This window comes from Oncorhynchus nerka, linkage group LG26, assembly GCF_034236695.1.
Source record: "Oncorhynchus nerka isolate Pitt River linkage group LG26, Oner_Uvic_2.0, whole genome shotgun sequence".
Lineage (NCBI taxonomy): Eukaryota > Metazoa > Chordata > Actinopteri > Salmoniformes > Salmonidae > Oncorhynchus > Oncorhynchus nerka.
In genome coordinates this window covers 51,611,190-51,636,841 of record NC_088421.1, presented here as the reverse complement: position 1 = coordinate 51,636,841, position 25,652 = coordinate 51,611,190, and the positions used below count along the sequence as shown (strand labels likewise).

Sequence of the window (25,652 nt, the reverse complement as noted above, 5' to 3'; positions counted from 1 at the left end):
CTCTGTGATGTAGAGCTCTGTGTAGATCTTATTGAGAAGTGTTGGGTTTCCTTGTTTAGCGATCCCCTCAAATACACATTGAAACTTCTTCTTTAGATTAGATTTGAGTTCACGTTGGCAAATCACAGCGAGCTCATCTGAATATAGAAATAACACAGAGGATATTAATATTACGTCTGTTTTAATGTCTACAGTATTGAAGGACTGTTATAAAGTTATAAATTATAATAATGTATTCTATAAACTGACTGTATAAATGTGTAAATGTTTTCATAATGCATTACAGACTGGTGTGACTGATTATATTATTATTGGTATTATTGATGGTATTATTAATGTTCTCTCTCTAAATGAATCACCACAACACATCCCTGCTGCTACTTGATGAGGTCACTAGGTGTTGTGTTAAGGCTGCTACAATATCATTGAGTTACACAGCTACTTTAGCTGTACTTTAGCTACAGCTTTTAAATGTTATAAAACAGCATTCAACATGAGGCAGACAGATCTTACATTTCTCCAGTGTGTCAGCAAGCTCCTTCTGGTTCATTTTCCTCAGGATGTGCAGTGTGATCTTCAGAGCCCCCTCTCTGGCACTGCTCTCCTGCTGCTCATCTTCAGCATCCACCACTTCCTTATCCTGTTTCTGACTCTCAAAGCCTTCTGGGAGTTCTGGACTAAGAATCCTCTTGAACATCTTCAGCTCGTTCTTCACAAATGTCATAATTTTATCTTCAAGCATCTGGAATAAATTAAGTAAATAAGTTAAGCAAGAGAATAAAATGCTTTCTCATTAACACATTAATGAATGATTGACAGATCAACTTTACTTGAGGTAAACAAAAACAAATGTACATAACAGGACCACATACACTGAATATGGAGGCCAGGTCTGTTTGATGACTCTGGGAAGACTGACCACTGAGAATCTCTGACTCTGATCTCTCCGGTTGTTTTCTGTGGACACAACATGCGATTACATCTCCTCATCCAGGGAGTACACACACACGGAGGGAATGTTGTGTTTGTTTAATTGTGTGTACAGGTACACACACACACACACACACACACATTGTTTTAGGACTATGAGAATGGACAAAAGGATTAGCATATGGATTATGAAAACAACAACAATAAATGGGAAAATGGGAGGAGAAATGACTAGAGACAGTGTTGTTTAACTCACTGACCAGGACCCATGAGTTCTTCTTACCTTTGTTCAGTAGAAAAGTCTCCCTCTCTAAAGTTTATAGGAGGATCCATAGACCAGTCACTCTTCATGGACACACAGCTGGGAACAGGGGAGGCTGGTCTCTCCTGCTTGATTGGTCTTCAACACAACAGAGACAAACATTACATCTCTCATCTACTCTGAGCTCAGATGGGGAAACATAAGAGTTTCATTCCAAAACACTATATATCACTTTTCAGAAATGTTAGTAAATTAGCTTTTATTGTTCAAAGCATTTCTGAAAGAGATTGGTGTGTTTTTTCTCTATCTAATCATGGGATGGGATTGTTCACTATCTAATCATGGGGTTGTTCACTATCTAATCATGGGGTTGTTCACTATCTAATCATGACATGAGGTTGTTCACTATCTAATCATGACATGGGGTTGTTCACTATCTAATCATGGGGTTGTTCACTATCTAATCATGGGGTTGTTCACTAGCTAATCATGGGGTTGTTCACTATCTAATCATGGGGTTGTTCACTATCTAATCATGGGGTTGTTCACTATCTAATCATGGGGTTGTTCACTATCTAATCATGGGGTTGTTCACTATCTAATCATGGGGTTGTTCACTATCTAATCATGGGGTTGTTCACTATCTAATCATGGGGTTGTTCACTATCTAATCATGGGGTTGTTCACTATCTAATCATGGGGTTGTTCACTATCTAATCATGGGGTTGTTCACTATCTAATCATGGGGTTGTTCAATGACAGATATGTATTTGTTTAAAAGGTAGTTAATGATTATATGAGGAGGACCAGTACTGAGTCAATGTGCAGGGTACCAGGTAGTTGAGGTAATAATGAGACTATAAGGAGGACCAGTACTGAGTCAATGTGCAGGGTACCAGGTAGTTGAGGTAATAATGAGACTATAAGGAGAACCAGTACTGAGTCAATGTGCAGGGTACCAGGTAGTTGAGGTAATAATGAGACTATAAGGAGTACCAGTATTGAGTCAATGTGCAGGGTACCAGGTAGTTGAGGTAATAATGAGACTATAAGGAGAACCAGTACTGAGTCAATGTGCAGGGTACCAGGTAGTTGAGGTAATAATGAGACTATAAGGAGTACCAGTACTGAGTCAATGTGCAGGGTACCAGGTAGTTGAGGTAATAATGAGACTATAAGGAGAACCAGTACTGAGTCAATGTGCAGGGTACCAGGTACCACACACACACACACACACACACAGTGAGGGAATGTTGTGTTTGTTTAATATTGTTTTAGGACTATGAAAATGGACAAAAGGATTAGCCTATGGATTATGAAAACAACCAAAAGGATTTGGAAAATGGGAGGAGAAATGACTAGAGACAGTGTTGTTTAACTCACTGACCAGGACCCATGAGCTCTTCTTACCTTTGTTCAGTAGAAAAGTCTCCCTCTCTAAACATTATAGGAGGATCCATAGACCAGTCACTCTTCATGGACACACAGCTGGGAACAGGGGAGGCTGGTCTCTCCTGCTTGATTGGGCTTCAACACAACAGAGACAAACATTACATCTCTCATCTACTCTGAGCTCAGATGGGGAAACATAAGAAGAGTTTCACAAATAGAACTGACTTCTAGACGGTCGTTGCAGCGCGCGAGCAGTGTGTCATTTTTAATGACGAGATTAATTTATCGACGCGAGCGTTGTAGTCAGTCTGTCAGCCCCGCTAAAAGGCTGGTGTCGTTACTCTGCCTTCTCCGGGGGCATGTTGACGTAAATTTACTAACCGGGAGGGTTTGAATGATGTGATTTATTGGAGGGCTGGAAGACGCACTCTCGAGGTTGTTTACTCACAATATCAGATATTAAATATATTTTTTATAATGAATGTATACTGAGGTTGAAGTTCTGACTAGTGATTATTTACCCGGTGTTCAATACCTGCTATTGAGGCGTCCTGAAAATAATATTCAAAAGTTCGGTCCTTGGACACAGAGGGTTTAAACACTAAAGAAACAACCGGGGAGCCGGTGATGATGTAGTGGTAGCTATGGTAACTAGGATGCTGCTGGTAGAGTAGCTAGCTAGCTTACCGAGCTGTACCGAATAGCTAGGATAACTAGGATGCTGCTGGTAGAGTAGCAAGCTAGATTATGCTGCTGGTAGAGTAGCTGTACCGACCGACTAGCTAGGATAACTAGGATGCTGCTGGTAGAGTAGCTAGCTAGCTTACCGAGCTGTACCGACTAGCTAGGATAACTAGGATGCTGCTGGTAGAGTAGCTAGCTAGTTTACCGAGCTGTACCGACTAGCTAGCAGGTCGTTCGTCTGTCCCTCGTCTCGATGATGAATCCGGTGAACCACAAAATGAAACGAGGATAGAGAGTGAAAAGGATCTGGCTACACTCATAATGTCCCTCACCGTAAAGAAAAAAGCAAATTGAACAATAAACTTCGGTGTCTCAACACTAAAACAAACTCTGTCGTTATTCCCCAAGATCACCTCAGTCCACTCTGCGCGTAACCGGACAATATCCACACCGAACGTGGACGCGGACAGTTCTGTACGGGGACGCGGACAGTTCCAGAACGCGGACATGAGCAGTGCAACACAATAACCTAAACCCAGTCTTTACAGTGGGTTACATTAGTAATATTCATTTTTTATTATTATGTTTAACAAACATTTTTACAAAATTATAACAACATTTTGAGATCAAACATTCAGTTTTTTTATGACAATATGTTGAGATCTGGGTCCATATGGCCAAAGTGTCTGAGTAGAAAATTGGTCGTATAAGTGCTGAGAATAAAGACATTTTACACTTATGGGTATAAATGACCTAGTTACCTACCCATTGCCTAAATTACCTACCCACCTAGTCAGTAGATATTTAGGACACCTCGTGAGCTGTCCTAAGTAGTTAAGAGTTAACAGCAGGTGTCTTGATAATACTATAGAATCATGCAGTGAGTCAGTGGTTCCTGAGCCACATGTAATTGCATTGCAGTAGTTAAAAATAATGTTTTTATATTTCTATGTGATCAACCCATAAATAATATAGACCTACATGCAACAGTATGTCTTGTGCTTTTGGCGATGAGTTATGTATGATAATTATGCATAACAAGTGATACCATGTATGCATAGCATTTTGTCTTCATTTTGGCAGATTAACTCATGCTTATTTCTGAAGATTAACTCAGGTTGGAGTTGGAGCTGTGACCGAAGGGTGGCTGGTTCGAATCCCGGGCCGGGCGCTGGAAAAAACAGGTGGAATTGATCTGACCACTGGATGGCTGCTGGGTTCACATCCTCAAAACATGAACCTTTTGTTGATCAGAACTCTAGAGGTTCTTCTTCACTGAACCCAAAATATATATAACTTTTATTGATTTCATATTTTAAGGAAGTGATAGAAGCCTTTTTATAAGGAACCTTGTTTTCTAAACACGTTTTTCTTTTGATGATTTAATTATCTACATCATGTTATTTCAAGTTCTCTCTTTGGAGCGCAACATCATATTGTTAAAAAATACTCCTAAATTGGGGATGGATATAAATTGGGCAGTTGAAGGCGTCTAGGGTGTAATATGTGTTCGATGAAAATGAACATTGTATGAAACGTTGTAGGCAACATTATTGGAAGGGACTTGATGCCTACTATGCCAAAGATATTTAGAGTTGTTAAACGGGTGTGAAGAGAGTGTTGATGTAACAGTTATATTGTCAATATTCTGCTGGTAACAACCATCACAATTGGTTAAAATATGCATTCCATTATATTAGTCAATAATTAAGAGAAGAGTGGTTGTGTCATGTAAAAATCCTATCAAATGTCTGACATTGCAACGAGTACAGTCAGGGTGCCGTGGAACCCCTGCAGTACCTCCCCAGACCCCGGATTGAGAACCCCTGCAGTACCTCCCCAGACCCCGGATTGAGAACCCCTGCAGTACCTCCACAGACCCCGGATTGAGAACCCCTGCAGTACCTCCACAGACCCCGGATTGAGAACCCCTGCAGTACCTCCACAGACCCCGGTTTGAGAACCCCTGCAGTACCTCCACAGACCCCGGATTGAGAACCCCTGCAGTACCTCCACAGACCCCGGATTGAGAACCCCTGCAGTACCTCCCCAGACCCCGGATTGAGAACCCCTGCAGTACCTCCACAGACCCCGGATTGAGAACCCCTGCAGTACCTCCACAGACCCCGGATTGAGAACCCTGCAGTACCTCCACAGACCCCGGATTGAGAACCCCTGCAGTACCTCCACAGACCCCGGATTGAGAACCCCTGCAGTACCTCCACAGACCCCGGATTGAGAACCCCTGCAGTACCTCAACAGACCCCGGATTGAGAACCCCTGCAGTACCTCAACAGACCCCGGATTGAGAACCCCTGCAGTACCTCCACAGACCCCGGATTGAGAACCCCTGCAGTACCTCCCCAGACCCCGGATTGAGAACCCCTGCAGTACCTCCACAGACCCCGGATTGAGAACCCCTGCAGTACCTCCACAGACCCCGGATTGAGAACCCCTGCAGTACCTCCACAGACCCCGGATTGAGAACCCCTGCAGTACCTCCACAGACCCCGGATTGAGAACCCCTGCAGTACAGACTCCACAGACCCCGGATTGAGAACCCCTGCAGTACCTCCACAGACCCCGGATTGAGAACCCCTGCAGTACCTCCACAGACCCCGGATTGAGAACCCCTGCAGTACCTCCACAGACCCCGGATTGAGAACCCCTGCAGTACCTCCACAGACCCCGGATTGGGAACCCCTGCAGTACCTCCACAGACCCCGGATTGAGAACCCCTGCAGTACCTCCACAGACCCGGATTGAGAACCCCTGCAGTACCTTTATTTTGAGAACCCCTGCAGTACCTCCACAGACCCCGGATTGAGAACCCCTGCAGTACCTCCACAGACCCCGGATCTAGATCCCCTGCAGTACCTCCACAGACCCCGGATTGAGAACCCCTGCAGTACCTCCACAGACCCCGGATTGAGAACCCCTGCAGTACCTCCACAGACCCCAGATTGAGAACCCCTGCAGTACCTCCACAGACCCCGGATTGAGAACCCCTGCAGTACCTCCACAGACCCCGGATTGAGAACCCTGATTTAGCAGATGCTCTTATCCAGAGAGATTTACAGTAAGTGCTTTCATCTTAAGATAGCTATTTATTTTGGAAACAAACTTAATAAATTCTTCATAAAATTGTCATCTTACCTCTTAGCTTTGGTGTCATGTCCCTCAGAGAGATGAATTTTAGAGGCAGGGCCCCCCTCCTCTCTCTCCCCAGAGAGACTCATTTTAGAGGCAGGGCCCCCCTCCTCTCTCTCCCCAGAGAGACTCATTTTAGAGCACTGACCCCTAAACAGAGATCCAGCATGTTGGTTGTGATTAACACAGTGACAACTAATTATTGTTCTCATGTATTCATTATCTCTTTGAAAAATAAAACATTTACTAACAGACATAGAAACAGCCAGGTGATTTAATGCATCACATGAACATGTAGTTGTGATATTTCATCTCCATGGTAACTGTCAATAATAATAATAAGTCACTGTTTGTTAAGGTAGTTCTAGACAGTGCAGCAACACAAGGCCATGTCTCACACTTATTTGTATTCACTAACAGTACGATATTTATTGTCTTTCAATCTGTTATTTTCTAAACTAATCTGAGAATGTAGACAGAAGGGCTAAAACGGACATTATTGATCTGAGGGGGGAAATGATTGATTTCAGTTTCAACTGTTCTGCCTTGTTATTATTCAACCATACTGGTCATTTATGAACATTTGAACATCTTGGCCATGTTCTGTTATAATCTCCACCCGGCACAGCCAGAAGAGGACTGGCCACCCCACATATGCTCTCTCTAATTCTCTCTTTCTTTCTCTCTCTCGGAGGACCTGAGCCCTAGGACCATGCCCCAGGACTACCTGACATGATGACTCCTTGCTGTCCCCAGTCCACCTGACTGTGCTGCTGCTCCAGTTTCAACTGTTCTGCCTTATTATTATTCGACCATGCTGGTCATTTATGAACATTTGAACATCTTGGCCATGTTCTGTTATAATCTCCACCCGGCACAGCCAGAAGAGGACTGGCCACCCCACATAGCCTGGTTCCTCTCTAGGTTTCTTCCTAGGTTTTGGCCTTTCTAGGGAGTTTTTCCTAGCCACCGTGCTTCTACACCTGCATTGCTTGCTGTTTGAGGTTTTAGGCTGGGTTTCTGTACAGCACTTTGAGATATCAGCTGATGTACGAAGGGCTATATAAATAAATTCGATTTGATTTGATTGATCCATTCAGAAAGGTTTTTTGCAACAAGTGAGATATTTTATATTATGTAAAGTAGGCTAGATTATAATGTATAGTAGTGGGGTTGTTAGTGATATGTAGATTTTATATTATGTAAAGTAGGCTAGGTTATAATGTATAGTAGTGGGGTTGTTAGTGATATGTAGATGTTATATTATGTAAAGTAGGCTAGGTTATAATGTATAGTAGTGGGGTTGTTAGTGATATGTAGATTTTATATTATGTAAAGTAGGCTAGGTTATAATGTATAGTAGTGGGTTGTTAGTGATATGTAGATGTTATATTATGTAAAGTAGGCTAGGTTATAATGTATAGTAGTGGGGTTGTTAGTGATATGTAGATTTTATATTATGTAAAGTAGGCTAGGTTATAATGTATAGTAGTGGGTTGTTAGTGATATGTTATATTATGTAAAGTAGACTAGGTTATAATGTATAGTAGTGGGTTGTTAGTGATATGTTATATTATGTAAAGTAGGCTAGGTTATAATGTATAGTAGTGGGGTTGTTAGTGATATGTAGATTTTATATTATGTAAAGTAGGCTAGGTTATAATGTATAGTAGTGGGGTTGTTAGTGATATGTAGATTTTATATTATGTAAAGTAGACTAGGTTATAATGTATAATAGTGGGTTGTTAGTGATATGTTATATTATGTAAAGTAGACTAGGTTATAATGTATAGTAGTGGGGTTGTTAGTGATATGTAGATTTTATATTATGTAAAGTAGGCTAGGTTATAATGTATAGTAGTGGGGTTGTTAGTGATATGTAGATTTTATATGTAAAGTAGACTAGGTTATAATGTATAATAGTGGGTTGTTAGTGATATGTTATATTATGTAAAGTAGACTAGGTTATAATGTATAGTAGTGGGGTTGTTAGTGATATGTAGATTTTATATTATGTAAAGTAGGCTAGGTTATAATGTATAGTAGTGGGTTGTTAGTGATATGTTATATTATGTAAAGTAGACTAGGTTATAATGTATAGTAGTGGGTTGTTAATGATATGTAGATGTTATATTATGTAAAATAGATTGGATTATAATGTATAGTAGTGGATTGTTAGTGATATGTAGATGTTATATTATGTAAAGTAGACTAGGTTATAATGTATAGTAGTGGGTTGTTAATGATATGTAGATGTTATATTATGTAAAATAGACGAGGTTATAATGTATAGTAGTGGGTTGTTAGTGATATGTTATATTATGTAAAGTAGACTAGGTTATAATGTATAGTAGTGGGTTGTTAGTGATATGTTATATTATGTAAAGTAGGCTAGGTTATAATGTATAGTAGTGGGTTGTTAGTGATATGTTATATTATGTAAAGTAGACTAGGTTATAATGTATAGTAGTGGGGTTGTTAGTGATATGTAGATTTTATATTATGTAAAGTAGGCTAGGTTATAATGTATACTAGCAGTTTGTTAGTGATATGCAGATGAAAGTCTATACCTCAGATATAGCCTACATGTCATCGATGACCAGCCTAAACCTGTTCAGATCAGTTCACATAATGTTATAGTCCTACCAGTAGCAGGACAGAGAATCTACACTGTATATGCAAACATATGTGGACACCCCTTCAAATTAGTGGATTCTATTTCAGCCACACCTGTTGCTGACAGGTGTATAAAGTCGGACAGCCAGCCATGCAATCTCCATAAACAAACATTGGCAGTAGAATGACCTAACTGAAGATCTCAGTGCCTTTCAACGTGGCACCGTCATAGGATGCCACCTTTCCAACATGTCAGTTTGTCAAATATCTGCCCTGCTAGAGCTGCCCCGGTCAACTGTAAGTGCTATTATTGTGAAGTAGAAACATCTCGGAGCAACAACGGCTCAACAGTGAAGTGGTAGGCCACTCAAGCTCAGAGGACTGGCTCGTCAAGTGTGGAAGCACATAAAAATGATCTGTCCTCGGTTGCAACACTCACTACCGAGTTCCAAATTGCAATGTCAGCAAAATAACTGTTCATCGGGAGCTTCATGAAATGGATTTCCATGGCCAAGCAGCCGCACACAAGATCACCTTGCGCAATGCCAAGCATCGGCTTGAGTGGTGTAGAGCTCGCTGCCATTGGACTCTGGAGCAGTGGAATCTGGGTTTGGTGGATGCCAGGAAAACGCTTCCTGTCCGAATGCATTGTGCCAACTGTAAAGTTTGGTGGCGGAGGAAAATTGTCTTGGGCAGTTTGGGGAAGGCCCTTTCCAGTTTCAGCATGACAATATCCCCGTGCACAAAGCGAGGTCCATACAGTAATGGCTTGTCGAGATCGGTGTGGAAGAACTTGACTGGCCTGCACAGAGCCCTGACCTCAACTCCATTGAACACCTTTGGGATGAATTGGAATGCCGACTGCGAGCCAGGCCCAATCACCCAACATCAGTGCCCGACCTCCCTAATGCTCTTGTGGCTGAACGGAAGCAAGTCCCCGCAGCAATGTTCCAACATCTAGTGGAAAGTCTTCCCAGAAGAGTGGAGGCTGTTATAGCAGCAAAGGGGGGACCAACTCCATAGGAATGCCTATGATTTTGGAATGAGATGTTCGACTAGCAAGTGTCCACATACTTTTGGTCATGTAGTGTATATCACCTAATCTAAATCAAAAATCAAATGTTATTGGTCACAATGTCAGAGCGGCATAGACTAAAATACAGTAGAATAGTATAGAATACAGTATATACATATGAGATGAGTAATACATAGACTAAGATACAGTAGAATAGAATACAGTATATACATATGAGATGAGTAATGCATAGACTAAGATACAGTAGAATAGAATAGAGTATATACATATGAGATGAGTAATACATAGACTAAGATACAGTAGAATAGTATAGAGTATATACATATGAGATGAGTAATACATAGACTAAGATACAGTAGAATAGTATACAGTATATACATATGAGATGAGTAATGCATAGACTAAGATACAGTAGAATAGAATAGAGTATATACATATGAGATGAGTAATACATAGACTAAGATACAGTAGAATAGTATAGAATACAGTATATACATATGAGATGAGTAATACATAGACTAAGATACAGTAGAATAGATTACAGTATATACATATGAGATGAGTAATGCATAGACTAAGATACAGTAGAATAGAATAGAGTATATACATATGAGATGAGAATACATAGACTAAGATACAGTAGAATAGAATACAGTATATACATATGAGATGAGTAATGCATAGACTAAGATACAGTAGAATAGATTACAGTATATACATATGAGATGAGTAATGCATAGACTAAGATACAGTAGAATAGTATAGAATACAGTATATACATATGAGATGAGTAATGCATAGACTAAGATACAGTAGAATAGATTACTGTATATACATATGAGATGAGTAATGCATAGACTAAGATACAGTAGAATAGAATTTCCTTCAAATCAACACATTTATCTGTCTTCTAATGCAGTGGTGTAAAGTACTTCAGTAAAATACTTTAAAGTACTACTTCAGTAGTTTTTGTGGGTATCTGTCCTTTACTTTACTATTTATATTTTTGAACAACTTTTACTTTCACTTCACTACATTCATAAATAGAATGATGTACTTTTTACTCCGTACATTTTCCCTGACAGCCAAAGGTACTCATTACATTTTGAATGCTTAGCAGGACAGAAAATTGTCCAATTTGCACAATTATCAACAGAACATCGCTGGTCATCCCTAATGCCTCTGATCTGGAGGACTCACTAAACACAAATGCTTTGTTTTTAAATGGTGTCTGAGTGTTGGAGTGTGACCCTGGCTATCCATAAATTAAAATAACAAGAACATTGTGCAGTCTGGTTTTCTTAATATAATTAGTTTTCAATTATTACAACTTTACTTTTACTTTTGATATTTAATTATATTTAAAACCAAATACTTCTAGACTTTTCCTGAAGTAGTATTTTACTGGGTGACTTTCACTTTTACTTGAGTCATTTTCTATTAAGGAATCTTTACTTTTACTCCAGTTTGAGAACTGAGTTCTGTTTCCACCACTGTTCTAACGTTCCATATGAGACACAGTTTCAACAGACATTCTGGAACTGAGTTCTGTTTCCACCACTGTTCTAACGTTCCATATGAGACACAGTTTCAACAGACATTCTGGAACTGAGTTCTGTTTCCACCACTGTTCTAACGTTCCATATGAGACACAGTTTCAACAGACATTCTGGAACTGAGTTCTGTTTCCACCACTGTTCTAACGTTCCATATGAGACACAGTTTCAACAGACATTCTGGAACTGAGTTCTGTTTCCACCACTGTTCTAATGTTCCATATGAGACACAGTTTCAACAGACATTCTGGAACTGCGTCAGCTACAAAATTACTTTCCATTTCATATCAGGAAATAAAGTAACAATCACTGGGGGAATTAGTTTTGCATTGCCCGGCTCCCCGGGGGAGCAGAGTTTAAGCATTTTAGACCATTCCATTGGTCCTTAAAATATATGTCCACTCAGCTGTAGCACCGGGTCATGCAAAACAAACCTCCCACTGTCGCAGGGCACTGAGACACTGAGTTCTAAACCCAGACGCGTTTCTTCAAGACATCTCTCTTACATTATTTTTGATAAACATATAATTTACTCGAAACCAAGTTTAGCTGTGTTTTTTTTCTCCAAGATGTGAGTTACTGTAGGACTTTAATAATTGTAAGCAGTCCTACAAACCCATAAGGTTTTAATTTGAGAATGTTCATTTGTATGCCTCGAATATTAACTTATTTTAAAATATATGATGATTAGTTGAATCAGGTGTGTAAGTGCTGGTAAGAACAAAAGGATGGAGAAACCCTGAGATAAACATAAAACCATATCATTGAAAAGCTCCTCCACCATCTTTACCAGACGTGTTACTGATAACATGTCGGCCTACTGATTAGTTTACACTTTGAAAACTGCTGTCTGTCAGCAACTCAGCTCAAGTAGCAGTTCTACTAACTAGTAATATCTCATTACAGGTATTCATGCACGTACTCTGTCCATTATAATAGATTATTGTTCAGAAATACTTACTTTATTTTTCAATAATCTCCATATAGTCTTTTCTGCTCTGTCGTCTCAAAATGGATCCTGAACAAAAGAACAACTTTACTTTCAGTTTCAGCTCAGCCGCCTCCCCACCCTGATAATGAAGTGTTATATTGGTATCTTCCACTAGATGGCAGTAAACACCTGCTGTAACTAGAATTTACAACTGTGTGTTCTGTTTCATACAGGTAGTGTCCCAGAGCTGAAGTGCTGATCTAGGATCAGGTCCTCCTCTCCATGTAATCTGATTCATTATGACCTAGGATCAGGCCCCCCTCTCCATGTAATCTGATTCATTATGATCTAGGATCAGGCCCCCCTCTCCATGTAATCTGGTTCATTATGATCTAGGATCAGGTCCCCCTCTCCATGTAATCTGATTCATTATGATCTAGGATCAGGTCCCCCTCTCCATGTAATCTGATTCATTATGATCTAGGATCAGGTCCCCCCTCTCCATGTAATCTGATTCATTATGATCTAGGATCAGGTCCCCCCTCTCCATGTAATCTGATTCATTATGATCTTGGATCAGGTCCCCTCTCCATGTAATCTGATTCATTATGATCTAGGATCAGGTCCCCCCTCTCCATGTAATCTGATTCATTATGATCTAGGATCAGGTCTCCCTCTCCATGTAATCTGATTCATTATGATCTAGGTTCAGGTCCCTCTCTCCATGTAATCTGATTCATTATGATCTAGGATCAGGTCCCCCCTCTCCATGTAATCTGATTCATTATGATCTAGGATCAGGTCCCTCTCTCCATGTAATCTGATTCATTATGATCTAGGATCAGGTCCCCCTCTCCATGTAATCTGATTCATTATGATCTAGGATCAGGTCCCTCTCTCCATGTAATCTGATTCATTATGATCTAGGATCAGGTCCTCCTCTCTGTGTAATCTGATTCATTATTATCTAGGATCAGGTCCACCCCTCTCCATGTAATCTGATTCATTATGATCTAGGATCAGGTCCCCCCTCTCCATGTAATCTGATTCATTATGAACTAGGATCAGGTCCTCCTCTCCATGTAATCTGATTCATTATGATCTTGGATCAGGTCCTCTCCATGTAATCTGATTAATTATGATCTAGGATCAGGTCCCCCCTCTCCATGTAATCTGATTCATTATGATCTAGGATCAGGTCCCCCCTCTCCATGTAATCTGATTCATTATGATCTAGGATCAGGTCCCCCTATCCATGTAATCTGATTCATTATGATCTTGGATCAGGTCCTCTCCATGTAATCTGATTAATTATGATCTAGGATCAGGTCCCCCCTCTCCATGTAATCTGATTCATTATGGTCTAGGATCAGGTCCCCCCTCTCCATGTAATCTGATTCATTATGATCTAGGATCAGGTCCCCTCTCCATGTAATCTGATTCATTATGATCTAGGATCAGGTCCTCCTCTCCATGTAATCTGATTAATTATGATCTAGGATCAGGTCCTCTCATGTAATCTGATTCATTATGATCTTGGATCAGGTCCTTATGATCTAAAAGGCTAAACTGATCCACCTTTAAAGGAGCCTTTGGGGGATTTTTGAGACCAGGTCAACCTAATTTTTAACCCTGAGACTACAATGGTCTGTTGAAATGTAATGAACATAATAAACACATCCCCATCAACATCTGTCTATTTAAACTGGAGATGTCTGTTTTTTGCATGTGTTTTTTACATGGGCTGTATCTCAATCCAACTCATCCTCAGATATCTCCCATAATGTAAGCTGAGACTTGTAGGAACCCAATGGTGTTCTCCGTTCTGCTCTAGGAATTACAACAAACTAACAGGGTGTAAAGTGATATTAGGGACACACAGAACATCTTAAATTAAATTATATGAATGAAAAATGAATGAACAAATGAGTGAATGAAAACTTTATTATTGCATACATACAGTTGAAGTCGGAAGTGTACATACACCTGAGCCAAATATATTTAAACTCAGTTTTTCACAATTCCTGAAATTGAATCCTCATAAAAAAGTCCTTGTTTTAGGTCAGTTAGGATAACCACTTTATTTTAAAGAATGTGAAATGTCAGAATAATAGTAGAGAGAATGATTTATTTCAGCTTTCACTAAATAAGAACTGAATGACTCAGCAGCACTCAGACACTATTTACTGTATTCCACATGTTCCCTCTACTTTATTCTAGATTATTAACCTGAAAGACAGAAGAATGACTCAGCAGCACTCAGACACTAGTTTACTGTATTCCACATGTCCCCTCTACTTTATTCTAGATTATTAACCTGAAAGACAGAAGAATGACTCAGCAGCACTCAGACACTAGTTTACTGTATTCCACATGTCCCCTCTACTTTATTCTAGATTATTAACCTGAAAGACAGATGAATGACTCAGCAGCACTCAGACACTAGTTTACTGTATTCCACATGTTCCCTCTACTTTATTCTAGATTATTAACCTGAAATACTCACTTTACTTGGAAACTGCGTTGCAGTATAGAGATTAAACTAAGAGCTGCTCTGTCATCTCAAAATGGCCGTGTCCAGATACTTTCTTATTAATGTCAGTTTCAACTGCAGTCAAGGCGTCACCCCTTCATATATCAACAGTAACCAGAGGGTGGCGCTAACAGTCAGTTTCACGCGACAGCATTAAATCATGACATTGTGCCGCATCTTGCTTACATTTTTTTATAGTCCTTCTTCGAGACGTCTCTCTTACATTATTTTAGCTAAACTTATAATTTACCTGAAACCAGGTTAAGTTGTGTTTTTTTCTCTTCAAAATATAAATTACTGTAGGACTTTAATAATTGTTAACAGGTTTACCAAACCAAAAAGGTTTTAATTTGAGAAGGTTCAATTGTTTGCCTCAAATATTAAACTGTCTTCAAATATGTGATGATTAGTTGAATCAGGTGTGTAAGTGCTGGTAAGAACAAAAGGATGGAGAAACCCTGAGATAAACATTAAACCATATCATTGAAAAGCTCCTCCACCATCTTTACCAGACGTGTTACTGATAACATGTAGGTCTACTGATTATTGAAAACTGCTGCCTGTCAGCAACTCAGCTCAAGTAGCAGTTCTACTAACTAGTAATATCTCATTCCAGGTATTCATTCACTTACTCTGTCCAATAGAATAGATTATTGTTCAGAAATACTTACCTATTTGTCAGTCATCTCCATGTAGTGTTTTCTGCTCTGTTGTCTCACCATGGATCCTGTACAAAACAACAACTTGACTTTCTGTTTCAGCTCAGCCGCCTCCCGAGTGGTGCAGAGTCCCGCCTCCCGAGTGGTGCAGAGTCCCGCCTCCTGCGTCACTGCGGGACCTGGTTAGAATCCAGGCTGCATGATTGGGAGTCCCATAGGGTGGAGCACAATTGGCCCAGCGTCGTCAAGGTTTGGCCGGGGTAGGTCGTCAATGTTAATAAGAATTTGTTCTGACTTGCCGAGTTAAATACAAGTGAAATAAAAATAAATGACTATGCACTCTACGCTGCACACCGCATCAACGGGGATGTAGTGGAGGGTAAACCCATGTAAACGAGCTTACGCACCATTTTATTTGTAAAATAGCTCAACTCCAATTTGTATTCTGTTAATTATCGTTTGCTCACTTATCATGCGTTCCCAACGTTACGCCTAAATTCCATCGTGGAAACCGGGCCCAGGTTGTTGAGCATGATAAAGAATCATATCTCAGGGTTACTCTGTCTATTGAATGTCTGACTACGACCTAACTTTATAATAGTTATATGTAGCCAAGACTTACCAGTCTGTCCGTCTGTCCTTCAAATCAACACATTTATCCTGCTTCTAATGTTGCAGAGAAATGTGCGCTACAGTTTCAACAGCTGGTTTATAAAGGCGTAGACCACAACCTTACTTTCACTTTATATAACAGTAACCAGAGAAATGTGCGCTACGGTTTCAACAGCTGGTTTATATAGGCGTAGACCACAACCTTACTTTCACTTTATATAACAGTAACCAGAGAAATGTGCGCTACGGTTTCAACAGCTGGTTTATATAGGCGTAGACCACAACCTTACTTTCACTTTATATAACAGTAACCAGAGAAATGTGCGCTACGGTTTCAACAGCTGGTTTATATAGGCGTAGACCACAACCTTACTTTCACTTTCATATGAGGAAATCACGTCCCTCCTGACGTCACTGGTGTACGGTAAAATAATGACAACAGAACCCTGTGAGATCTACTAACTAGTAATGATATGTCATTCCAGGTATTTATTTCTCTAACTCTGTCCTTTATTGTTCACAAATACTTTATTTGTACTTCTCTCCATATAGTGTATTCTGCTCTGTCATCTCACCATGGATCCTGCACTCAGCCGTCTCCCCACCCTGATAATATAGTGTTTTCTGCTCTGTCATCTCACCATGGATCCTGCACTCAGCCGTCTCCCCACCCTGATAATAAAGTGTTTTATTAGTATCTTCCACTAGATGGCAGTAAACATCTGCTGTAACTAGACTTTACAACAGCATTCCTTATTCATATAGGCAGTGTCTCAGATGAGGAGTGCTAATCTAGGATCAGGTATCCCCTGTCCATGTAATCTGATTCATTATGATCTAGGATTGGCAGGTAGCCTAGTTGTTAGAGTATTGGGCCAGTAACTAAAAAGTTTCTAGATCAAATCCCTGAGCTGACAAGGTAAAGATCTATTGTTCTGAACAAGACAGTTAACGCACTGTTCCTAGGCCATGTCAATGTAAATAAGAATTTGTTCTTAAAACTTCTTACGGCAAGTCGACAACATCCGGTGAAATTGGAGGGTGCGCAATTCAAATAAATAATCATAAAAATGATGTATATTAAACATTTAGGTAGATAGGTGTGATATAGGTTAAATTCTTGTTAATCTAACTGCATTGTCCGATGTACAATAGGCTTTACAGGGAAAGTCTGCCATGCGATTGATTGAGGACGGCGCCGCACATCAAAATATTTTTCAACCAGCACAGGTTTCATAAATTCACAAATAGCGATTAATTATTCACTTCCTTTTTGAAAAATCTTCCTCTGATTTGCAATCCTAAGAGTCACAGGTACAACATGTAGTGTCGTTTTCTTAGATAAAATCCTTCTTTATATCCCAAAAGTCAGTTTAGTTGGCGCCATTGATTTCAGTAATCCACTCCTTCAAAATGCAGACAAAGGAGTCCAAAAAGCTACCGCTAAACTTTGTTAAAACAAGTCAAACTACATTTCTATTTAATCCTCAGGTACCTAAAATGTAATTAAACTCTAATATTTAATACGGAAAGAAGTATGTTCAATAGGAAAGCGATTTTAGCGTCCTCTTCTTCATGCTCGCACAGATTGATTTACAACTCTGTGTTCCTGTATCAAAACTCAGAATTCTTCCTTGTTTTGGAAGAAATAAGTCTGAAACCTTGAAGAAAGACTGTTGACATCTAGTGGAAGTCATCGGAATTGCAATCTCGGGAACTCGATTTAAATATGTCACTATACTTTCTATTGTAATGCCTGGACCAGAGACCTTACAGGTTGAAGATCTGAGAGACCTGCCCCTATAATGCCTGGACCAGAGACCTTACAGGTTGAAGATCTGACAGACCTGCCCCTGTAATGCCTGGACGAGAGACCTTACAGGTTGAATATCTGAGAGAGAAACCCGCCCCAGTAATGTCTGGACCAGAGACCTTACAGGTTGAAGATCTGAGAGAGAGCCCTGCCCTGTAATGCCTGGACCAGAGACCTTACAGGTTGAAAATCTGAGAGACCTGCCCCTAATAATGCCTTACAGGTTGAAGATCAGAGAGAGCCCTGCCCCTATAATGCCTTACAGGTTGAAAATCAGAGAGAGAGCCCTGCCCCTAATAATGCCTTACAGGTTGAAGATCAGAGAGAGAGCCCTGCCCCTATAATGCCTTACAGGTTGAAGATCAGAGAAGAGCCCTGCCCCTATAATGCCTTACAGGTTGAAGATACTTGGAATGACAAAGGAGAGTTTATCTTTCAGGGGGCCGCTACTTGGAATGACAAAGGAGAGTTTATCTTTCAGGGGACGTTGTCAGGGCTTCTCATACGATGGACTTGTTTAAAAGTATCTCTGCATCCCACCAGAATGCTGATGATAGAAGACCTCCTGTGTGGCTTCAGTTTCTTAAAGCCCTGGCAGTCCTCAACATTCCCCTCTCAGGTACCAAACTATAAGCTTCACCAACAGATTGAGGAGGATAGAAGACCTCCTGGGTTGAGTCAGTGTCTTAAAGCCCTGCAGTCCTCAACATTCCCCTCTCAGGTACCAAACTATAAGCTTCACCAACAGATTGTTGAGGATAGAAGACCTCCTGGGTGGAGTCAGTGTCTTAAAGCCCTGCAGTCCTCAACATTCCCCTCTCAGGTACCAAACTATAAGCTTCACCAACAGATTTTTGAGGATAGAAGACCTCCTGGGTGGAGTCAGTTTCTTAAAGCCCTGGCAGTCCTCAACATTTCCCTCTCAGGTACCAAACTATAAGCTTCACCAACAAATTGTTGATGGTAGAAGACCTCCTGGGTGGAGTCAGTGTCTTAAAGCCCTGCAGTCCTCAACATTCCCCTCTCAGGTACCAAACTATAAGCTTCACCACCAGATTGTTGAGGACAGAAGACCTCCTGGGTGGAGTCAGTGTCTTAAAGCCCTGCAGTCCTCACCATTCCCCTCTCAGGTACCAAACTATAAGCTTCACCAACAAATTGTTGATGGTAGAAGACCTCCTGGGTGGAGTCAGTGTCTTAAAGCCCTGCAGTCCTCAACATTCCCCTCTCAGGTACCAAACTATAAGCTTCACCACCAGATTGTTGAGGATAGAAGACCTCCTGGGTGGAGTCAGTGTCTTAAAGCCCTGGCAGTCCTCAACATTCCACTCTCAGGTACCAAACTATAAACTTCACCAACAGATTCAAACTTTAAAACAAAACCCTTCAAAGAGCTACAGTTCTTAAAGAGGTTCTTGGAACCCCTCCCCCTTTTGAGATGGTTAATGATAACTAATTTATGGATGAGTCTTCACCCCTGAACCCCTCCCCCTTTTGAAAGGGCTAATGATAACTAATTTATGGATGAGTCCTCACCCCTGAACCCTCCCCCTTTTGAAAGGGCTAATGATAACTAATTTATAGATGAGTCCTCACCCCTGAACCCCTCCAGACCTTTTCCTAATCTCTCAGGGTGGTTAGACTTTAAGGGCTGGTCTACTCCTAGCTCATTAAGTTCAATACATTTTTTTATTTTTTATTATACATTTGAACATTTGTGACATTCTTTAAACATTTGACGTGAGCATACACCTTGATTACACCACTATTGTGTCTTGTCGTGGAAATTTCCTCTATTTACCAAATCACACACACAAGTCTGAGTTAGTTATCACAAAGTCCTTTTTTAATTATATGAGCTCTATCACAAAGGTCTCTTATTAAGGGCTGGCCTACTCCTTATACCCAGAGGTCTCTTATTAAGGGCTGGCCTACTCCTTATACCCAGAGGTCTCTTTTAAGGGCTGGCCTACTCCTTATACCCAGAGGTCTCTTATTAAGGGCAGAGGTCTCTTATTAAGGGCTGGCCTACTCCTTATACCCAGAGGTCTCTTTATAAGGGCTGGCCTACTCCTTATACCCAGAGGTCTCTTATTAAGGGCTGGCCTACTCCTTATACCCAGAGGTCTCTTATTAAGGGTAAAGCCTACTCCTTATACCCAGAGGTCTCTTATTAAGGGCTGGCCTACTCCTTATACCCAGAGGTCTCTTATTAAGGGCTGGCCTACTCCTTATACCCAGAGGTCTCTTATTAAGGGCTGGCCTACTCCTTATACCCAGAGGTCTCTTATTAAGGGCTGGCCTACTCCTTATACCCAGAGGTCTCTTATTAAGGGCTGGCCTACTCCTTATACCCAGAGGTCTCTTATTAAGGGTAAAGCCTACTCCTTATACCCAGAGGTCTCTTATTTATACTCCTTATATCCAGAGGTCTCTTATTAAGGGTGGCCTACTCCTTATACCCAGAGGTCTCTTATTAAGGGCTGGCCTACTCCTTATACCCAGAGGTCTCTTATTAAGGGTAAAGCCTACTCCTTATACCCAGAGGTCTCTTATTAAGGGCTGGCCTACAGAGGTCCTTATACCCAGAGGTCTCTTATTAAGGGCTGGCCTACTCCTTATACCCAGAGGTCTCTTATTAAGGGCTGGCCTACTCCTTATACCCAGAGGTCTCTTTATAAGGGCTGGCCTACTCCTTATACCCAGAGGTCTCCAGATTAAGGGTCTAAAGCCTACTCTTATACCCAGAGGTCTCTTATTAAGGGCTGGCCTACTCCTTATACCCAGAGGTCTCTTATTAAGGGTAAAGCCTACTCCTTATACCCAGAGGTCTCTTATTAAGGGCTGGCCTACTCCTTATACCCAGAGGTCTCTTATTAAGGGCTGGCCTACTGGCCCTTATACCCAGAGGTCTCTTATTAAGGGCTGGCCTACTCCTTATACCCAGAGGTCTCTTTATAAGGGCTGGCCTACTCCTTATACCCAGAGGTCTCTTATTAAGGGCTGGCCTACTCCTTATACCCAGAGGTCTCTTATTAAGGGTAAAGCCTACTCCTTATACCCAGAGGTCTCTTTTTAAGGGCTGGCCTACTCCTTATACCCAGAGGTCTCTTATTAAGGGCTGGCCTACTCCTTATACCCAGAGGTCTCTTATTAAGGGCTGGCCTACTCCTTATACCCAGAGGTCTCTTTATAAGGGCTGGCCTACTCCTTATACCCAGAGGTCTCTTATTAAGGGCTGGCCTACTCCTTATACCCAGAGGTCTCTTATTAAGGGTAAAGCCTTATACCCAGAGGTCCTTATACCCAGAGGTCTCTTTTAAGGGCTGGCCTACTCCTTATACCCAGAGGTCTCTTATTAGGGCTGGCCTACTCCTTATACCCAGAGGTCTCTTATTAAGGGTAAAGCCTACTCCTTAAACCCAGAGGTCTCTTTTTAAGGGCTGGCCTACTCCTTATACCCAGAGGTCTCTTTTAAGGGCTGGCCTACTCCTTATACCCAGAGGTCTCTTTTTTATGTATACCCATGGTTCTTTAGTTATAACCCTTTACCCAGAGGTCTCTATAACTATATCCACATATCTATAAGGGCTGTAGGTCTCTTATAACCCTTTACTGAATCTATAACTATATCCCAGGTCTCTTATTAAGGGTGTAGTTATAAGGTCTCTTTTACTGAATCTATAACTATATACACTTATCTATACCCAGAGGTCTCTTATAACCCTTTACTGAATCTATAACTATACCCACATATCTATGGGTCTAGTTATAACCCTCTACTACCCAGAATCTGTAACTATATCCACATATCTATGGGTGTAGTTATAACCCTTTACTGAATCTATAACTTATACCCACAGGTCTCTTTATAAGGGTGTAGTTATAAGGTCCCTTTACTGAATCTATAACTATATCCACATCTCTATTGGGTGTAGTTATAACTCCTTTACTGAGGTCTCTTATAACTATATACACATATCTGTTATAAGGGTGGTAGTTATAACCCAGAGGTCTCTTACTGAATCTATAACTATATCCATGTATATCTATGGTTGTAGTTATAACCCTTTACTGAATCCATAACTATATACACATATCTATGGGTGTAGTTATAACCCTTTACTGAATCTATAACTATATCCACATATCTATGGGTGTAGTTATAACCCTTTACTGAATCTATAACTATATCCACATATCTATGGGTGTAGTTATAACCCTTTACTGAATCTATAACTATATCCACATATCTATGGGTGTAGTTATAACCCTTTACTGAATCTATAACTATATACACATATCTATGGGTGTAGTTATAACCCTTTACTGAATATATAACTATATCCACATATCTATGGGTGTAGTTATAACCCTTCACTGAATCTATAACTATATCCACATCTCTATGGGTGTTGTGAACTGTAAAGTATTTCCACATCCTCTCCTTTAAAATCCTGTTAAAGTCCTGTTAAAGCCGTTCTGTTAAAGTCCTGTTAAAGCTGTTCTGAGTCCTGTTCAACCACTGAAGATTTCAACTCTAAGCCAGTATCAAAATGTCCGATGCTTCTTCATGAGTTTCTGAAAAGTATTATTAAAAATCAGTATTTGGGTTCCTCCTTCCGCCAAGATCAGTCCGCACTTTCTTGGGTGCTCCTCCTTCCTCCAAGATAGAGACAAAGGCCAGGGTCACCTCTGCACCACTTTCTTGGGCTCCTCCTTCCTCCAAGATAGAGACAAAGTCCAGGGTCACCTCTGCCCCACTCTTAAAAAATAAGACCCGTACAAATGCTATTTTAGAGAAAATGTCTATAACCGTTAGCATGTAGCGATTACCATCATTTTTATCTGCAAGGGCCTGCATGACACATAGATCGGCCTGAAACTGGGACAAGGGGTGAGTAGAAAAAACTATATTTCCAGGAAATTGTTGTCGCACAGGTTGATGCAGAGTGTGCGCATCCTGCTCTGCTAGCCAATCATTCACTAGAGCAGCACCTAACCTGCTACCTGTTTCTTCAGCTATGGCTATTATTAAATAACCTGGGTTAGAGGGGGTATAGTTAAAGACCCTGGGTTAGATGGGGTATAGTTAAATACCCTGGGTTAGAGGGGGTATAGTTAAAGACCCTGGGTTAGAGGGGGTATAGTTAAACTGGGGTATAGTTAAAGACCATGGGTTAGAGGGGGTATAGTTAAAGACCCTGGGTTAGATGGGGTATAGTTAAAGACCCTGGGTTGGTATAGTTAAAGACCATGGGAGGGGGTATAGTTAAAGACCCTGGGTTAGATGGGGTATAGTTAAAGACCATGGGTTAGAGGGGGTATAGTTAAAGACCCTGGGTTAGAGGGGGTATAGTTAAAGACCCTGGGTTAGATGGGGTATAGTTAAAGACCATGGGTTAGAGGGGTATAGTTAAAGACCCTGGGTTATGGGGTATAGTTAAAGACCCTGGGTTAGATGGGGTATAGTTAAAGACCCTGGGTTAGATGGGGTATAGTTAAAGACCCTGGGTTAGAGGGGTATAGTTAAAAGCCCTGGGTTAAAGAGTTAAAGACACTGGGTTAGAGGGGTATAGTTAAAGACCCTGGGTTAGAGGGGTATAGTTAAAGACCTGGGTTAGGGGTTAGTTAAAGACCCTGGGTTATAGTTAAAGACCCTGGGTTAGAGGGGGTATAGTTAAAGACCTGGGTTAGATGGGGTATAGTTAAAGACCCTGGGTTAGATGGGGTATAGTTAAAGACCCTGGGTTAGAGGGGGTATAGTTAAAGACCCTGGGTTAGAGGGGTATAGTTAAAGACCCTGGGTTAGAGGGGGTATAGTTAAAGACCCTGGGTTAGAGGGGGTATAGTTAAAGACCCTGGGTTAGATGGGGTATAGTTAAAGACCCTGGGTTAGATGGGGTATAGTTAAAGACCCTGGGTTAGATGGGGTATAGTTAAAGACCCTGGGTTAGATGGGGTATAGTTAAATACCCTGCGTTAGAGGGGTATAGTTAAAGACCCTGGGTTAGAGGGGGTATAGTTAAAGACCCTGGGTTAGAGGGGGTATAGTTAAAGGCCCTGTGTTAGAGGGGTATAGTTAAAGAACCTGGGTTAGAGGGGTATAGTTAAAGACCCTGGGTTAGAGGGGGTATAGTTAAAGACCCTGGGTTAGAGGGGTATAGTTAAAGAGTTAGAAAGACCCTGGGTTAGAGGGGGTATAGTTAAAGACCCTGGGTTAGAGGGGGTATAGTTAAAGACCCTGGGTTTAAAGAGGGGTATAGTTAAAGACCCTGGGTTAGATGGGGGTATAGTTAAAGACCCTGGGTTAGAGGGGGTATAGTTAAAGACCCTGGTTAGTTAGGGGTATAGTTAAAGACCCTGGGTTAGAGGGGGTATAGTTAAAGACCCTGGGTTAGAGGGGTATAGTTAAAGACCCTGGGTTAGAGGGGGTATAGTTAAAGACCCTGGGTTAGAGGGGGTATAGTTAAAGAGTTCCTGGGTTAGAGGGGGTATAGTTAAAGACCCTGGGTTTAGATGGGGTATAGTTAAAGACCCTAGAGGGGGTATAGTTAGTTAGAGGGGGTATAGTTAAAGACCCTGGGTTAGATGGGGTATAGTTAAAGACCCTGGGTTAGAGGGGGTATAGTTAAAGACCCTGGGTTAGAGGGGTATAGTTAAAGATGGGTTTTAGAGGGGGTATAGTTAAAGACCCTGGGTTAGAGGGGTATAGTTAAAGACCCTGGGTTAGAGGGGGTATAGTTAAAGACCCTGGGTTAGAGGGGTATAGTTAAAGACCCTGGGTTAGAGGGGGTATAGTTAAAGACCCTGGGTTAGAGGGGGTATAGTTAAAGACCCTGGGTTAGAGGGGGTATAGTTAAAGACCATGGGTTAGAGGGGGTATAGTTAAAGACCCTGGGTTAGAGGGGTATAGTTAAAGACCCTGGGTTAGAGGGGGTATAGTTAAAGATCCTGGGTTAGAGGGGTATAGTTAAAGACCCTGGGTTATAGAGGGGGTATAGTTAAAGACCCTGGGTTAGAGGGGGTATAGTTAAAGACCCTGGGTTAGATGGGGTATAGTTAAAGACCCTGGGTTAGATGGGGTATAGTTAAAGACCCTGGGTTAGAGGGGGTATAGTTAAAGACCCTGGGTTAAAGACCCTGGGTTAGAGGGGGTATAGTTAAAGACCCTGGGTTAGAGGGGGTATAGTTAAAGACCCTGGGTTAGAGGGGGTATAGTTAAAGACCCTGGGTTAGAGGGGGTATAGTTAAAGACCCTGGGTTAGAGGGGGTATAGTTAAAGACCCTGGGTTAGATGGGGTATAGTTAAAGACCCTGGGTTAGAGGGGGTATAGTTAAAGACCCTGGGTTAGTTAAAAGACCCTGGGTTAGGGGGTATAGTTAAAGACCCTGGGTTAGAGGGGGTATAGTTAAAGACCCTGGGTTAGAGGGGTATAGTTAAAGACCCTGGGTTAGAGGGGGTATAGTTAAAGACC

General features: G+C 41.2%; 2 protein-coding genes across 7 annotated transcripts in view; one reads left to right on the top strand and one right to left on the bottom strand.

Moving 5' to 3' along the window:
- The window catches only part of LOC135564801 (NLR family CARD domain-containing protein 3-like), a 240,360-nt gene that overhangs the window by 76,165 nt on the left and 138,543 nt on the right, over positions 1-25,652 (top strand). The window lies entirely within an intron of this gene.
- Positions 253-17,528, bottom strand: LOC135564813 (uncharacterized). 5 transcript variants are annotated; one of them, XM_065010882.1, is made up of 7 exons: positions 12,588-12,691; positions 6,425-6,568; positions 3,474-4,439; positions 2,603-2,719; positions 1,214-1,330; positions 873-957; positions 253-742 (listed from the first exon to the last, which is right to left on the bottom strand). In XM_065010882.1, the coding sequence occupies exons 4-7, from the start codon at positions 2,668-2,670 to the stop codon at positions 455-457; spliced, it is 558 nt and encodes a 185-aa protein (XP_064866954.1). In that variant the 5' UTR covers positions 2,671-2,719; positions 3,474-4,439; positions 6,425-6,568; positions 12,588-12,691; the 3' UTR covers positions 253-454. The 5 variants fall into 5 exon arrangements, with proteins under 5 accessions (XP_064866954.1, XP_064866953.1, XP_064866952.1 ...); XM_065010881.1 differs by lacking the exons at positions 3,474-4,439; positions 12,588-12,691 and adding an exon at positions 15,762-17,528; XM_065010880.1 differs by lacking the exon at positions 3,474-4,439 and having other exon boundaries at positions 12,588-12,692.

What these genes read in the sequence shown, in the direction of transcription:
- LOC135564813 (XM_065010879.1), bottom strand. Translation starts at nt 6,675, where the DNA reads ATGTCTGTTAGTAAATGTTTTATTTTTCAAAGAGATAATGAATACATG. An exon ending in GACTTTTCTACTGAACAAAG is followed by an intron (nt 1,331 to 2,602) that starts GTAAGAAGAGCT and finishes GTTGTGTTGAAG; the next exon opens with ACCAATCAAGCAGGAGAGAC. An exon ending in GACTTTTCTACTGAACAAAG is followed by an intron (nt 958 to 1,213) that starts GTAAGAAGAACT and finishes TTGTGTCCACAG; the next exon opens with AAAACAACCGGAGAGATCAG.